Below are 16,172 nucleotides of genomic sequence, written 5' to 3'. Positions count from 1 at the left end.
GAAAGATTGTCGGCCTCCCTGACGGTATATCCAGGAATGACTGGCTGTCATACTTGTTTTATCGTTATTTAATCTTAGCATGGTGTCTATGATTTTTTATTTTATTACTGTATTATCCTTAGAGACTGGCATCTGACATAGTCACCAGCCATGGTCGCCAGTCCCCAGTAAGCCCCCCGGTGATCTAGCAGAATGTCTATCGAATAAATGAAGGCCCTAGCACCTCCAGATTGGCTCAAACCCATTTTGCACGGGGTTCTCTTTGTTCGTCTGCATTGACTCATGCAGGCGATAATCTTTCTTTTCAACTTGTTTTGTTTCTTATTTCTCTTTTATTATGATGACTTTCTTTCAGTTTCTCCTATCTGTCAAGAACGTCCGGACTAGGTCTTTTGACCAGCCAAAGGATTCCAGTGGGACCCTCAAGAAAGTGCCTGAGCATTTTATCATGTATTATTGTGTATAGTGTACCCACAATAAGGCACCTCGCATACTTGGCTGGACGAGTAGGTACAAGTACCTAATACTCTCTCCCTTCTCTTTCTCTTTCTCTTTCCTCAATTGAATCGGTATATGTATGCAGTCACTAAGGCATACACGCACACACCACCCTCCTAACGCATCCTCCCATCCATCAAGAGGCGGTTAGTTCCGATTCTGCCTACCTGCAATAAGAGCATCGATCTCTCTTAGACAGGTAAGATGCGAGAATTAGCCAAGTGCAAGCGGATTGGCGGCAGCACGTTCCATCGAAACACGACCACTTGATCGTCTGAGCTTTTTTCCCTCTCCCTCTCTCTCACTTTGGAATTATATTATTAATTATACCTAATTCTGATTTTTTTGTTTTTCCCATGAGCGCGGCTTTTTTAAGTTTCCTCCCACCTTGCTCCGTTCTTGCTATCTTTCCTGTCAGAAAAGGGACACACGGACCAAGTGTTGCTGTCACGGATGAGTCGAGACCCTGGCTGTCCGCCAATCGTCCGTCAGATGACGGGGCGCCCTTCCGTTCATCTGATTTTCGGGGTTTCTCGAGGACTGGACCGCCCAAGGACGTTTTGTTTTTTTTTTTTTTTTGGTACCGACCGTCGGGCTTTCCAACTGCTTTGTTCGGCCGTGACTATTTATACTTCTATCTTGATATAAAGTACTCCGTGCTCCGTACTCCGTATAGCTCATTTATCTGGTTGTAAATTCGAGGGCGTAACCCTCTGTGTTAGAAGGTGTGGGATATTCGACGATTGTTCTGCCGGGGTTAGTTTGCTCTTGTCTTATAACTCTCCTTGTGTGAAACGGGCCCCTCCCTCCATGTGAACCGTCACAGATGAAACAGGCAAAAGCTAGAGAAGGGAAAGAATAGAAAAGAAAAGAACGACAGGACCGAAAAGCCTATTATGAATCTCAAGCTATAACCCATAGTCTCGAATCACAAGGTTCAATACATAAGACAGACGGTGGCACAGAATCGCTTAGCGACGCCGTACAACAGCCTGGAGCTTCCCTGTTGCCTCCAGCACGATTGGGATTTCTCCCCGGACATTCTAGGTCCTTTCTTTGTGCAAATCATTGGAGTTGACCTGTAAGTAGGTATACTTCTCGGGGCGGAAGGGAGGGAGGGATATGCTCTGCGGGTAGGCACGTAGGGCACGGATTCCCCGTCGATCAACGAGGTTCAATATTCCTGTAGGATTCTGTAGATCAATTTTGGGTTTTTGATGTTACACCAGAGGGAATGATGAGACAACCTACCTGCTAAAGGGGGGGGGACATGTTTCGACCTATCTCCCACGCCATCCCGTCGCGCGACAGCTGCATCCGCTTGACATAGCTTCAGCTCCTCCCTTCCACATGCAGGTGCCTCAGCTGAATCACAAATGTCTAGTCCATGATATCACATCCACCCCCGAATGACTGACTGCCTCTCATTCTTCTCTTCTTCCCAGTCCGCTGTCAAGCACCCTTGCCAAGCTTTGGTATTCCGGGGTTGGTATGGGGTGCGGTCGGACAGGATGCAGGCGGGACAGGAATGGGTCACTCTAACTGTCTGATGCCCTGTCCGTCTTACTATTTCTCTTCTCTTTTCTTTTTCCAGTCTTGTCTAGTTTTTCCCCGTAAAACCTTCCCCAGACAAGAGGCGTCTTGGTTGACGTAATAGAGGGCCTAGAATGTTGGGAAAGAGACCCGTGGGCGGCTTTACTCGGTCATATGGGTAGCACGAATCCATGTCGAACATTCAAGAGTAGAGAAGATAGGTGATTTATGATCCTGACCATATTTGTTTTCTTAGGGGATTTTGTCCGAAATTCTAGATCGAGTCATGATTTCTCTCTCGAAAGAGGGTCTGCCCTACGACTGACACAGACAGGGTAAATTCAAGCTCTCATCGACGTGCTTGAACATCAACACCGACTATCCACTCGTCGAGCGTTTGCGAACAATACAGAATTCGACAGAAGAACGGACGGACTCCGAGAGATAAGAAAGACCATTGTTCAATTATCATGCCGTGCAAATAAAGTAAAGAAAGAAAGAAGGAAAGAATGGACCCGGGTGCCTGGCACGTTGCCAACCAGTTCCAGTTCATTACCTTAGTGTTGACCATTAATCGTATCGCGAGGCTAGAGAGACGAGGCGGAATGGAATGGAATGTATGCGGAAGGTTGATCGATAGGTCGATAAGAGACGGTCGCTCCGATTCCGGAGACAAAAAGAGTCAAGGACGATGGGCTCGTCTCCACATGGAAGGGGAAGCGGAGAATTGGCCGGGGTCATCGGGTTTCGAGTGTCCACTGCCTTGCGACCGAGAGGATCGACGGAGGGGAGATGGAATCCGTTTCCCTCGGATTTGTCCGTCTCTACACAGTACGGTGTACGTTGTGTACTGCTATCGATCTGCGAATATCCATTGTGATTGTACCCTTTATATGTCCTGTGAACATGTAGATGGAGATCAACACGACAAGTGTGGCTGAGCGAGAGCGTATTAGTCATGAGTACCACGATCGATCGGAGACAAAACAATCCATAAAGTTGATTGAATCCCACGTTGGAAAATACGGGATTGGGTTTCGCTGGCACTCTAAAAATACTCGACACTTCTGTCGGTCATCCTGTACTCCGTACACCGTATGCTGGCAGCCGACCGAGCTCCTCGAAAGGAGAAGGTCGAACCAAGGGAGCAAGTTGCCTTCATAATGAAATTCGAGACAACGACCACGGAACCAAACAGAGTTTCGTGGATGACGCAACGAGAGCGAACGGGCTGATCAGCTCTCTCGCTTTCGCTCACCTCATGGCAGGATGAACGTCGGCCGGACTAAATAACAACGAGGGCAGATCGCCTGCCGTCCAAACGCCAGCTGGCCCTACCAAGGGTCAACCCCGCACAAGAGTCGGATCGTTACTTCGTTAGTCGCAATGGAAATCCCTCCATCAGATAGATGTACACAGTAGATTAGACGCTTGGACGCTCGACGGTGGCGACGGGCAGCGGATTTCCAATCAATCCTGACCATGGAATGATGGGATAGACCGCAGTCGAGTTCGAATGGACATGAACAATTAGCTATCGTCAATGATGATCAATTGAATTGGATATCCTTTAATCCTATCTTATCCCTGTCGATCGGTTGCGGCCGCCTGGCAAAAACGCCCCAATCCGTCGCGGATCGTCGGCCTCCCGTGACGGTACGAGGTAATTGTAATCCCTCTGAGAGTACGGAGGACATCCGTAGTACACAGTAGACTCAGTGGAAGTAGGATGACGGATAAAAATTGTCAATACCCAATTCATCATCATAACAATCCTTATTCTCTTCATCTCCATCTCTCTCTCCTCCCCTCCTCCCCTGGTCTTGTTCGCCCCTCTGACATGTTCCTTCCGTACCCGTAACTCGTATTCGCTTCGCCTGCTCGTTCTCTCTCTCTTCTCTCTTCTCCTTTGTCTCCTCGTTCTTCTCTCCGTCCAATTCTCCCGGATAGCCCGGGAGTTTCGGTCGTCGTCACCCCGTCGCCGCAGCAGTAGCGGCACCAGCAGCATCCGAAGCATAAGCAATAAGCATTGGCATCCACACTTTCTATCCTATACGACTGCCACTGCCATCGTCTAATCCTGCGTGACAATCGACAAAGACATTTGGGTCCTGCACTGTGGAAACCCTGGAAACTTCCCTCTCCACCACAGCGTGTGTACCTCGGTGGTTGGTAGTCTCCATCGCCCTGCCCATCATTTGGCTCTGACATAGCCCACTCCACCGGCCTGTCTGTCCTGTCTGTGACTGCAGCGGCCAGTCTTGGAGGAAATTTGCCCCGTTGTCGGTCTTTCTCTTGACTTTGAATCCCCTCCAAATCCTGATCCCCGGTTACTGCCAATCCACTTTCCACCCAACTCTTCCAATCAATTCCGGTCGACGATCGCATCGATTTTGTAGCCGCCTGTGATCGCCCTGCACCGTGATATCAGAAGCCCATGAGACTCTGGTTTGGTCCTTACCGTGTGGTTTTACCTGCGTCCCCATAATTTTTTTATCGTCATTTTCCTGTTTCCCTATCTTGTGTGCATACCTCTTCTTTCCTCCCCCGGTGAAGATCTGTGACTAATGATCTTCCGGGCTCCCCCATACCCTCCGCCATCTCCGTAAGCCTCGTCATCGTGGGGAACCCAGCTTGGCTCTTTCTATTTTTTTTTTTTTCTTCCTTCCCTCTCGTTTCTTTCTCTTTTTCTTTCCGATGGGGCCCAGACAAGAACTCTCCTCTCCCCTCTCTTTTCTCCTCCTTTCCCTTTCCTCTCTTTTCTGCCTCCTCGCGCTCTCCACGACCGTTGACGCGGTAGACCCATCCGGTTGGACTGTCTTGCCATCCAACAACTCCCGGGATTTGTCCTGGACACGTTCAGTCCGATTTCACTTGCAGAGTGCCCGGATCCAGTTACCTCCCAACATCACCCTCGCCCCCTTGACCCCAGCCCTGGTTAGCTTGGATAGAAAGGAACTCTCGGTTCGTCGTATCTTACACGCTCGGTCTAGGCCCGAAAGATGCCCAACTCTCTTGCTAACGTCATCCCTATAGGATTTCCATCTGAAAGGAGAGTTGGTGAATGTCAACGCTGCCAATTCACTGCAATTAAATAGTAGCGATATCGCCTTCATCAGCTGCGACAAGTCCGACTATCCGGGAAATTTGGATGCTAGTTCGACCGTTTCTAACGTCGTCTCATCCAAGGAAAAGGCCTCTGCAGTTCTTCTGTATAGCTCTGAACTACACCATTGCAACTATAGTTCCAACGAAGCCGATGCTGCCCAGTATCCCTACGTCTTCACCTTTCTGAATCCGGACTTTGCCAAACAGATCAAGACCCAGCTGAGCTCGCCCAAAGGAAACGACACATCCGAAGGCAACGCAACCGTTGGCGTAGTACCCGATATGTCGTTCACGATGTCGGGGACCCCCCAGACCCAGGATACGGGGGGCGGCTCGTCGGACAACCCGAACACGGGTAAGGTCGCTTCTTCGCGGATACATGACCCCTTAACTGACAAAATGTGGCAGCCATGATCATCCTGTACAGCATCACGGGTATCATAACGGCGCTCTTCCTGGCGATCATCATCACCGGCGCTGTCCGGGCACACCGACATCCGGAACGCTACGGACCGCGGTATACGGCTGGACGACCACGGCAAAGTCGAGCACGAGGAATAGCAAGGGCGATGTTAGAGACAATTCCGATTGTCAAGTTTGGCGACGCTCACGACCCCAAGGTGGATGCCGCCAAGGGTGACGTGGAGATGTCCCTGGAATCTGAGGACGGCGTGAGACAGAACCCTGAGGCGCGGGAGGCCACGACAACGGCAGCCGATGGTACGGAGGTTGCTCAAGCGCAACCCAAGGATCCGAACTCTCCGCCTGAGGCCACGACGCCCGAGAAACGGACCGGAACGGAAGGCGACGAACAACCGAATTACTCGTGTCCCATCTGTACCGATGACTTCGTCAAGGGCCAAGACCTGCGCGTGCTTCCTTGCAACCACCAGTTCCATCCGGAGTGTATCGACCCGTGGCTGGTGAACGTATCCGGAACCTGTCCTCTCTGGTATGTATGCTTCGTTCTCCTTTTTGTACGTGGACTAACAATGTACTAGTCGAATCGACCTTCATCCCACGCAGGCCGAGGGTGAGCACGAGGCGGGCGAAGGTGACGAGTCAACGGAAACTCCAGCGCAAGGAACCAACGAGTCGACCGCCGACGGCTCGCATCAGCGTGGGCATCACCGCCTCAGCAACTACCTCCACGGATCACTGAATGCGCGCCGGATGCGCGATGCGAGCGTGGAGGAGCGACTGGCTGCCCTTCGCAGCGTTCGAGAAGAAGCCAACCAGAACGCGCAGAATGCCGACAATGACGAGCAAGTGCGGCGACGCAGCCGGCTCACAGCGCGACTCAAGGAGAAATTCCGCATTCGAACCCGCGCGCACGGGGAAGACGGCGGCGAGGCATCCCGAGGGTGAGCGTGCGTTCCGAGCGCGCGGTAGCATATGATACGTCTGTACACTTCGATTGTCGATACTTGAACATTTCCGATTTCTGTGTGACATCAGTGCATACTTCACCATTGAGCATATATTGCATGGAAGGGCCTGAAAGCTGTAGACAGCCTGGCTCGCGCCCTTGACTGGGTTGGACATTTTTTCTCTTTCTCATCCTTGCTTTTATTCTTATTATCTTTGTGGATTTTGGGCTCACATATTTTTCTTTTCTTTTTTGTTTTCATGCGATGAATTTACGAAGTGACGGGATACACGGCGTTTGACAGGATTTACAAGGGGGTTTAAAAGACTGCTTGGTTGGTTTGGACGGTGTCGGGAGCACATATGTACATCTCTCCTATTTGCTACATTCTAGGTATATATCGCGACATACAGCTACAGATGCATCTGAAATCACACTACCCAGTAGGTAAATGTCTACTCCGTATGTACCTAGCGATTTGGTGAGCAATACCCCGTAAACTCCCCGGGGAAGCAAGCCCCGAAACGGCAAGTGCAGCCCTCTCCCGGGACGAAGGCGGGTTCCGGAATCCGGCGAGCCCCTCGCATGACTTTCCCGAAGTGGACACCCCCGTGGGGTAAGGATTGGGGGGACCTCGAGGAAGAACAAACAGAACAGAACAGATCCCGGGAAGGCGGGGAGAGTCGAGGGAAATTAAACATGAATGTATTAATCCCTGTTTAAATCATGTGTGTACATAGGCATCATAGTCATGAGAAGAATATTGACTGTCATTCTACGCATATTATTGATAGATTTATCTGTTCTCGAGGGGAAGAAAAGGATGATAAAGGCGGAAGGAAAGAGGGAAAACGCCCACCGGAATGGAATGTCTTTTCCATCCACGACCTGCCAGAATACAGATATGCAGATACATTTATGCAGACATGCAGACATACAAAATCATAAACGGGGCTGGAAACGAAAGGGAATCAATGAACATCCAGCCCGGCCCGGCGTGGGAAGGAAAGTCCAGGCCAGGTACGGAGTTGACAAGCCGGATAAATCAACAAGATAAACAAAATAAATCACGCATAGGGGAAAGGGAAAAGCGTTCGAAGAAAAAGACAGGGTTCGGAATAAGTCCGGGGGGGTGGCGGATAAATTCCCATCGGGAGTCATTTGTTTACTGTTCTTAACTTATTTGTTTGATTAAATAACGGAAGTAATTGATTGGATTTGCGTTTGTGGTGGTTGGTGGTACTGAGAGTAAGCGAACGCTTACCAGCGGGAATTAATTTGTTTCTTTGGGTTATTTGGCGGTGTTTAGAGAGATAAGGTCTTATTTTGAATCACTACTCCGTACAGATGGAATATTCCATGCGAGACCCGATGAGGTAATGGGGAGGAAGGGGATCATGTCATGGTCTCCGCATTTGGGTCCTTTGGGTTAGTATCAGCCCATTCAAGGCTCTCGGGGAAAATGGAAGTGAAAGAGTCTGAGAAAAGAGTCTCCGCACAGGGGAACTTTTAACCCCAAGAAGGCGAGGAGAACGTGATGCTGCGCGGCATCATGTGAATCGGGATTTTGAGGTCTTTGAACTTCCTCGGCTCGAGACTGTCCCGATCATTGATTACTCTGAGTCTGTATATGAGTATATTTAATCACAACTCGCAATCCGGGGGAATCCAGAACGAATTAGTGATTGTTCAGTCCATACTCTGTTCTCCAACTCCCACTTGATTCCCCCTCATCGCCCTCGAGGCAATCAATTAGGTAACTTTTCCCCTCCTGTTGCGGGAATTTGCCTCCAATTTTTTGCGGGATTATTTCTTCTCGATTTTGCTTGGGTCACAATTCTTCTCTTTCGAAACGGACGAGGGAATCGTCAGTCTTGGACTCTTTGGTTATTCGTGAATATTCCCGGTGAACGCAAGCAGCAACCGCCTGGACTGATTCTCCGGTGGTGTGACACCTGCCCTTCCCCTCCTCTGCCAATTCCTTTTTTATTAATAAATTCCATCGCCGTCCCCAGTTATTTTACTTCTTTTGTCATGTCGCCTCCTGCTTCCTCTTCCTCTTCTTCTCCTTCATCCTCCTCCTTCGCTACCTCCGCCCGTAACCGTCTCGCCTCGCTCTCTTCGCACATCATGGGTTCGAGCAGCCCCTCCGTTTTTTCCACCTCCGTCGTGTCCGCCGCCCCCGAGGATCCGCTCTTTGGGCTGGCGCAAGCGTTTCGCCAGGATCCCGACGATAAGAAGGTGGATCTGGTCATCGGCGCCTATCGCGATGACCACGCCAAGCCTTGGATTCTGCCCGTCGTCAAGAAGGTAGAGAAATTCTCCGAGTCGTCATGTGCATGCCGAGGTTCATTCTCTAATCATTGTTTATTTGATGCCAGGCCGATGAGTTGATTCGCACCGAGGGCTACGACAACGAGTACCTTTCAATCAAGGGTCTGCCCGGATTCACCTCCGCCGCCCAGAAAGTCATCATTGGACCCGACAGTCCGGCAATCCGCGAAAACCGGGTAAGCATCCCTGTCCCAACGGCCAGACCCCTCAAAACAGCGTCGCTCATTTGATTCTCCCTAGGTTTCCACCCTCCAAACCATCTCCGGCACCGGTGCCGTGCATCTCGGCGCCCTCTTCCTCCAAAAATTCCACCCCGCAAACCCTAAACCCCGGATTTACCTCTCCTCGCCCACCTGGGCCAATCACCATCAGATCTTTACCAATGTCGGCCTCACCCTCGCCGACTACCCCTACTTCGACAAGAAGACCAAGGGCCTGGATTTCGCCGGCATGACCAGTGCTCTGCGCTCCGCGCCCTCGGGCTCCGTCATCCTGCTACACGCCTGCGCCCACAACCCCACCGGCGTCGACCTCACCCAGGACCAGTGGAAGGAGGTGGCCACGATCATGCGCCAAGGGAACCTGTTCCCCTTCTTCGACTGCGCCTACCAGGGCTTCGCCTCGGGCGACCTGAACCGCGACGCCTGGGCCGTGCGCTACTTCATCGAGCAGGGCTTCGAGCTGGTGATCGCGCAGTCCTTCGCCAAGAACTTCGGTCTCTACGGCCAGCGCACCGGCGCCTTCCACTTCGTGTCGGCCCCCGGCGCGGAGGCTGAGCAGGCCAATGCCAACGTCGCCAGCCAGCTGGCCATCCTGCAGCGGTCCGAGATCTCCAACCCCCCGGCCTACGGTGCCCGTATCGCCAGCCGCGTGCTGAACGACCCGGCCCTGTTCGCTGAGTGGGAGGCCGATCTGCGCACGATGAGCGGTCGCATAGCCGAGATGCGGTCGGGTCTGCGTCAGCGACTAGAGAGCAAGGGCACCCCGGGCACGTGGGCCCATATCACGGATCAGATCGGCATGTTCAGTTTCACGGGGTTGTCCGAGTCGCAGGTGAAGCTGTTGCGTGAGAAGTGGCATGTATACATGGTATGTTTTTCCTCTCCTCTTCATACAAGTCCCCCCTCCCTCGCCCTCCAAACGATAAAAACATGACCTTACTAACAATCCTCCAGACGAAGAACGGTCGTATCTCCATGGCCGGCCTCAACACGCACAACCTAGATTACTTTGCCGAGGCAGTAGATAGCGTTGTGCGTGAGTCGTCGTAGCCTGGTCTCCTTTTTCCTTCTTTCTCTGTCTTATATTTATCTTCTCTCTCCCTCCCCCCCTCTCTCTCTCTCTCCCTCTCTTCCGTTCCCTCTTGTCTTCCCCCCTCTTGCCCTCTTTCGGGACTGTTTCATTTGATATCTCTCCGTCTAGCAGCGACTTATGATCATAGTTCACATGAGTGAAAATCAATAGATATGTTTACTATTCAAGTTTGAATGGATTGTAGATGTCTATAGAACTAGACGTGTATTACTACAGGTCGAGACGTTCTGCTCGTGTTTCATGAATTCATCTGATTCCACGAAGCTAGAGGAATCTACTGGAATCAATAATGAAGCCCATCCAAATATAGAAGACAAAAAATAAAATAAAATAAAATAGGGTATAGATAATATGATATAGACGTACCACATCTCCACTAACACATTAGACAAAGCAAACGGACTATCAGGTAGGATAGACTAGGTACTAGATACATAGGTAAGTTGATAGTAGACAATAGATGACAGGTACCAGGCAGGCACGTATAATGCAACAGGTAGTCAAACAAACCACCCCCCTTTAGATATCCATGGCTATGAGTATGATGTCCAGGGATCAAAACACCAAATCCCAAACAACCAACCACGTACACAACCCCACGGTTCCCCAGAACACCGCCTGCGCGATACTGCGCTGCTCCGTCGCGCGCTTCAGCTCCTTGTTGCCCTGCCCGATGTTCGTCTGCGTGGTGGTCACGTCGGTGGCGAGTTGGCTGATGAAGTCTTCTTGGGTGGAGAGGTGCGAGACGAGGGTTTGTTGGAGGGAGGAGATCTCGAGGAGGGATTTTTCGGCGTTTCTATAATAATATATACGTTAGTTCTGTTTCTTTCTTTCTTTTGGGGTTGTCTCTCTGCAAGTGAAATAATGTGGGAGGGGAACGAAGGGAGGGAAGGAAGGAAGGAAGGAAAACGTACTGTACTTTACTCAATGTATCCTCATAATACTTCACCATGGAGTCATTCTCCTCCGCAAACAGCTGTAGCTGCTCCGGCGACAACTCCGCCTCGATAGCCTTAACCTCGGCATCATCCATCGTCGAACGGGGTTTATCATAGAGATAGGCATCGCCTGAATCCACGAATCCCTGATTCTGGTTCCGAGTCGAATTCGAACTCTGACCCGCAGACGAAACCCCCCTCGGTCGACCACCACCACCAGACGCAGCCTTATACAACACACTCTTCTCCTTCTCGCGCACGCGCTCAATCCGCCGTTCCACCATCTCCCGCTGCACCTTCACGGCATCCTCAAGCCCCCGTCTCAAGAACCACAGCACGTTCTCGCGCACCGCCTTGGTCGTTTTTTCGAGCGCCTCGTCGCGGATCTGCTCGTCTGTTTTCCCCTCTTCACTTTCTCCTTCTCCATCTCCATCTACCCCTGTCGAACTAGACAAGGCGTCCCCACCGGCCCATTTCCAAAGTAAGCGGGCAGCGGCGCCGCCGTGGCCGTATTTCTTGCGGAGCACACCAGCTTGGGTATCCTGGCGGAGGGTTTCAGCGGAAGAGAGCGTCGAGATGGAGGAGCTGAGATCGTGCAGGAGGAGGGTGGTTGAGGAGTCGACATTGTCGCGGTCGGAGTCGGAGAGGGGTTTGGATTTCGGGTCGGTGGGTTGGCGAGTCGGCGTCGAGGTACTAATACTGGCACTGGTGGTGTGACGGGGCGCCGCGGTGATGGAGAGGTACGACGGGCGAATGGAGTGGAGGTATTTGAGGAGGGAGGAGATGTGGGAGTTCTGTTGTTAGAGGCATGGGGATTAGTATGTGGATTGTCTTCATCTTGTTAGAGAGGGAGAGGCTTACGATGCGGTGTGCTTCCTTGAGGAATTCATCGGCTCGGTCGACGGCGAGGTACCGGTTGGGTGGAATTGGAGGGCTGCCTTTCGCCTCGCAGAGACGGGAGAACTCAACGGTGAGATCGGTCATGGTTGTGGTGGTGGGGAAAGCGGATGGATGGGAAGGGTAGAAGCTACGTTGAAGATGCCAACGGGATGACGCTGTCAACAATGCCGGTCCCGTGATCCGCAAGCCCTATGTATCTATCTAATCTTATCTACAACCAGGTATGACTTCTAGCATTTGGCCTGTGGAACTGTCATCTTATCAAGGAAATTCAGGTTTATGTACAGCATTCATCACTCGTCGAAGGGTATAAACATGTAGCAAAACACCATATAACAATGCAACGCCGCCAAGACGCCATTCCAGATCCCGGCATCAAATCATCGTGCGCTCTTCTACCCAGATCTATGGCCCAAGAGTTAGTTTTGCATTCTATTTCACGGCAAGTGCATAACGACGTACCTCCATTTTCCCCATCTCACTCCCCTCTCGTCGAGCGGTCTCCCGCGCAGAACTCACCAGCAGATCCAAGTCCTCCTGATCCACCATGGTGATCATGTCTCCTTCGTCCTGCATCTTGATCTTTAGAAGAGAATTGAACCCGAACTTCTCGCGAATCTTTTTCTCAAACTCGCTATATTCCACCACTGGTCCAATCATGATGTACCGGGTATCTTCATGCGCGTGCACCTTGGCTCGGAATTTGCGCACCTCTGGCCGGCGTGAGGCGGCACGCCTCGAGTTCCGAGCCGGGGACCGTGGCCGTGACCGCGTGCCAACCAGCTCGAAACCATCATCTGCCGCTCCGTCCTCCTCGTAAGCCTCGCTAGCATATTCCTCTTCCTCGTCAATGAACCGCTCTTGCCGCCGAGGGACCCCGCGCCGCCCCCCATTGGCCGGCGCCCGAGGATACGAGCCGTGCCCGTCGTCCGCGTGCGTTTGAGGTGCTCCTACCGGAAAATTGGTAGTATCGCTCCCTCCCCGGCGGTGGCTGATTTGTCGGCCCCGCGTCGGCTCGGGTCCGCTGGGGAACCCGCGCGAGTAGGGACGAGAGGAGGGGCCTCGCGGTTCAGAGGCCGTCCGAGTGGTCCCAATCCGAGGCTTTTCCGTCGGCGCGGGGTCCATACCATTTCGACCGGTTATATGGGCCCCCGGCCGATCGAGGTCAAGCCGCGGCGGTCGTGCTGCGCGAACAGACCCTGGTCGACTGAGACTGGCGCCGGAACTACCAGTACTCGCCTTGTCTGGGTCTGGCGGAGGCGTAGGGGGAAATAGGTTGCGATTGAGCGGCGGCTCGGAATGCTGACGACTCCGACCCGCCGCCGGCTTCTGTGCCAGCTGGGCCGCAATGTGCGGGGGAACCTCACCTACCCGGTTATCCAACGCTGACTGGGTTCGTTTATGACCGGTGGGTGTACTACTGCGGTCCGAAGCAGCAATCAGCCTTGCTTTACCCAGGTAATCTTTGGTCTTGAGATTCTTGACTTTCGCCTCGTTAGGCCGATAGACAACCCCAACCGGGATTGAGAAAACCGTGTAACCCTAACCAAAAAAGCTCAATCAGTTGGGGGCTGCCTGACTGGATGATTTGACATACCTCGGCTCGTTCTCGAATGGCATCGTCGATGACTCCATGATCCGGCGTAACTTTCTCCTTGGCTGCGTACTCGAGATCCTGCATACCCGGGGCCATCTGCCGCAGGTATATGTAACACAGACCGCGGTTGAAGAGGACCTCACAGGAGAACAGGCGAAACCTCAGGCCCAGCTGCTCATAATCGATGGAGGTGTTGCCACGCAGGTAGAGCAAGGTGTCGTTAAAATTGGCCAGCGCTTCTTCGAAGTCGCCCAGCAAAAAGTTGGACACCCCCTCTTGAAAGTAGGCGATGGCAAGATACTGGTCTAGACTGACGGCACGCTGGTAACACTCGACCTACGTTTGGTCAGCATCTGGGTGGTACATGTCCGACACCAGCGTACCTACCGCCTTTTCATGCTCACCCAGGGTGGCATAGATCACACCGCAGTTGAAACAGATCTTGGACGTATCGGCAATGGCCGTAAAGACACGCAGCGCTTCGTCAAACTCCTGGCTGTCATAATGTTCGAGGGCCAGCACCCAGGTTTCGATTTCCTGCCACACTCGTTAACAAAGAACCATTTTCTTGGGACGAGGCCCATCTCTTGCTATACCTGTTTCAGAGACATTGTTGTCAAAGAATTTGCGTCTCCGCTCCACCCGTGCAGTAGGAGGAGCTCAGGGAGGGATTATTCTGACAGTCGTCAGCCCGACGGAGTGGTTTCTGACAATGCTATGCAGGGACACCCGAGAGGCACAGCCACCGCTCCGCTGGACGAGGGAGAAGCCCGACCACACGAGATGCCAGCGCGAGTCAATAAATATATTTGCTCCGACAGCCAAGAAAAGGACCGTTTAGTTTCCGACCACGTAGAGAGCAGGGATATTAATTAGACCAGGCCAAGGAACCAGGCCCTAAGCTGCCGAGGGAGGGGGAGCCAAAGCACAAAAAAAGGGGGGGCCGGACACGACAGGATTGTCAGATTGAGCAGAAACCGTGATAATCAATCCCCGAGGGAAGGATTGGCAATCGCCGAAGAGGGGAACGGAGGAAGTGCCACTTTGTGACGGACCAAGGACAATGGCCAGCCGGTGGATGAGGAAGTTGGGCGGAGAGAATCAAGATAGATTGGGGATATAATTAGATCACCGCGGGGGTCAATTCTCCAGGCATGGGACGCTAGTGGTTATGACAAGCAGATAGTAGACCGATAATGGCGTGGTCCGATCAACATCCCACCGTGCGGGTTGATGCGGTCAATTGAGTGGATTCTTGGATGCTGGAAGGAACTTGGCGGAGTATGAGGGCTGAAATGAAGGATGGTGTAGAGACTGGAACAATGCTATGTAAGTGTAAGTGGGATGTCGATAGGATACCGAGTGTGTAGGTATATACTGTGGAAGACCAGCAGAGAAGACAGAAATAGCGATGGAAAAAAAAAAGTAAAGCGACAGGGGAGACAGGGAAGAGCGACGCTACCAAGACAGTTAGCGTGCAGAGAATGCAGCAGCAGAGAGGAAGAGAAAGAGAAGCAGCAGCAGCAGCAGCAGCAGAAGAAGATAAAAATAAATCGGCGAAGAGGGGAAGTGGGCGAGTGATTGGCGCCTGCAGGAGACGTCACATCGCCCAACCTCAGGCCGTCCTTTCTGGATTGACTTAGTATTTACCAGAGTATTCACCGAATCTATACATTCTGGTATTCAGGAGAGGCAAACAATATGTGCGATTTCATGGATATAGCCCAGAATACTAATTGACTGTCCATTGTTAACGGTGCCCTAGAAAATATCCAGACCTCCGAAGTATACAGACCCGTATACTCATTAAACTTCGCCGTCCCCGCCACGGCGCTTGCAGCATCGCTCGACGCCAAAGCTCCCTCGGGACTCGTTCGTCGTCTGCAAATCCTGCGGGCCTTGACCCAATAATCATCGTGGCCTGAGTATTTTTATCTCGCGCATGCATACGGAGTGCGTCTTCTCTGGTCAGGTGAAGTTCCTGGATCCACTCGCGGGTCTTCCATTCCTCGTGGGATAGGTATCAACTTATGTACATTCATCCGTTCATTCGTTCATTCATTCTCATGGAAAAGGAGGATCGAGTAAGATCAAGAGAGAGGCCCCTTACGCCATGCCCTGGGCTACCTGTTCCTGGCGCTCCTGCCACACATTCTTTCCCGAGCAGGAGCACACCATCTTGTCGTTATCCCACACGCCCGCGCTGCGAGCGATCACTCCCACCAGCGTATCCGCGTCGTCCATGCGGAACGGTCCCTCCTTCGTCTTCGACACCACCATACTGCGTCCAATCATCTCCCAGATGGCCACCGGTCGGTCCAGAAACACGTTGCCGCGGCCCTTGTCGTCCACATCCACCCGTCCAAAGATCCCGCGAGGTTCCTTGGTCGCCGTCGTCGTCTCGGCCCCAAGTACCGTCGACTTCAGCGCTTCCCAGATCCCACCGGTCGAGGTCGCGCCCTGCGAGATATCCCCCGCCTGTCGCACGGTCGCCCAGTACTGTCCCGGCGCCAGTCCGTTGATGGTCAGATCCACCAGAGTCATGGTCGGCGACACTTGCACCATGCGCGCCAGTCCGCGG

At 52.4% G+C, this 16,172-nt stretch overlaps 5 protein-coding genes across 5 annotated transcripts; 2 read left to right on the top strand and 3 right to left on the bottom strand.

Annotated features, from left to right (window-relative positions):
- Positions 1-4,728: 4,728 nt before the first annotated feature.
- LDX57_009838 (RING-H2 finger protein) lies at positions 4,729-6,507 on the top strand (the record flags this gene model as incomplete). The annotated part of the gene is made up of 4 exons (XM_046091580.1): positions 4,729-4,995; positions 5,068-5,494; positions 5,548-6,091; positions 6,141-6,507. 4 exons carry the CDS (start codon positions 4,729-4,731, stop codon positions 6,505-6,507), a joined length of 1,605 nt encoding a protein of 534 aa, XP_045947557.1.
- A 2,035-nt stretch (positions 6,508-8,542) lies between these two features.
- aat2 (aspartate aminotransferase) lies at positions 8,543-10,113 on the top strand (the record flags this gene model as incomplete). Its single annotated transcript, XM_046091579.1, has 4 exons — positions 8,543-8,818; positions 8,890-9,018; positions 9,083-9,931; positions 10,018-10,113. The coding sequence occupies 4 exons, from the start codon at positions 8,543-8,545 to the stop codon at positions 10,111-10,113; spliced, it is 1,350 nt and encodes a 449-aa protein (XP_045947556.1).
- Positions 10,114-10,952: 839 nt separating this feature from the next.
- LDX57_009836 (putative SNARE protein (Ufe1)) lies at positions 10,953-12,078 on the bottom strand (the record flags this gene model as incomplete). The annotated part of the gene is made up of 2 exons (XM_046091578.1): positions 10,953-11,888; positions 11,956-12,078. The coding sequence occupies 2 exons, from the start codon at positions 12,076-12,078 to the stop codon at positions 10,953-10,955; spliced, it is 1,059 nt and encodes a 352-aa protein (XP_045947555.1).
- Positions 12,079-12,369: 291 nt separating this feature from the next.
- Positions 12,370-14,202, bottom strand: LDX57_009835 (putative PB1 domain protein; the record flags this gene model as incomplete). Its single annotated transcript, XM_046091577.1, has 5 exons — positions 12,370-12,399; positions 12,457-13,536; positions 13,592-13,927; positions 13,979-14,128; positions 14,188-14,202. 5 exons carry the CDS (start codon positions 14,200-14,202, stop codon positions 12,370-12,372), a joined length of 1,611 nt encoding a protein of 536 aa, XP_045947554.1.
- Positions 14,203-15,697: 1,495 nt separating this feature from the next.
- CCS1_2 (copper chaperone) lies at positions 15,698-16,156 on the bottom strand (the record flags this gene model as incomplete). Its single annotated transcript, XM_046091576.1, has 1 exon — positions 15,698-16,156. The coding sequence occupies one exon, from the start codon at positions 16,154-16,156 to the stop codon at positions 15,698-15,700; it is 459 nt and encodes a 152-aa protein (XP_045947553.1).
- Positions 16,157-16,172: the final 16 nt, after the last annotated feature.

This window comes from Aspergillus melleus, assembly GCF_016097325.1.
Source record: "Aspergillus melleus strain CBS 546.65 chromosome Unknown contig6, whole genome shotgun sequence".
In the NCBI taxonomy this organism is placed as follows: Eukaryota; Fungi; Ascomycota; class Eurotiomycetes; order Eurotiales; family Aspergillaceae; genus Aspergillus; species Aspergillus melleus.
This window is presented reverse-complemented; position numbering and strand designations above follow the sequence as displayed.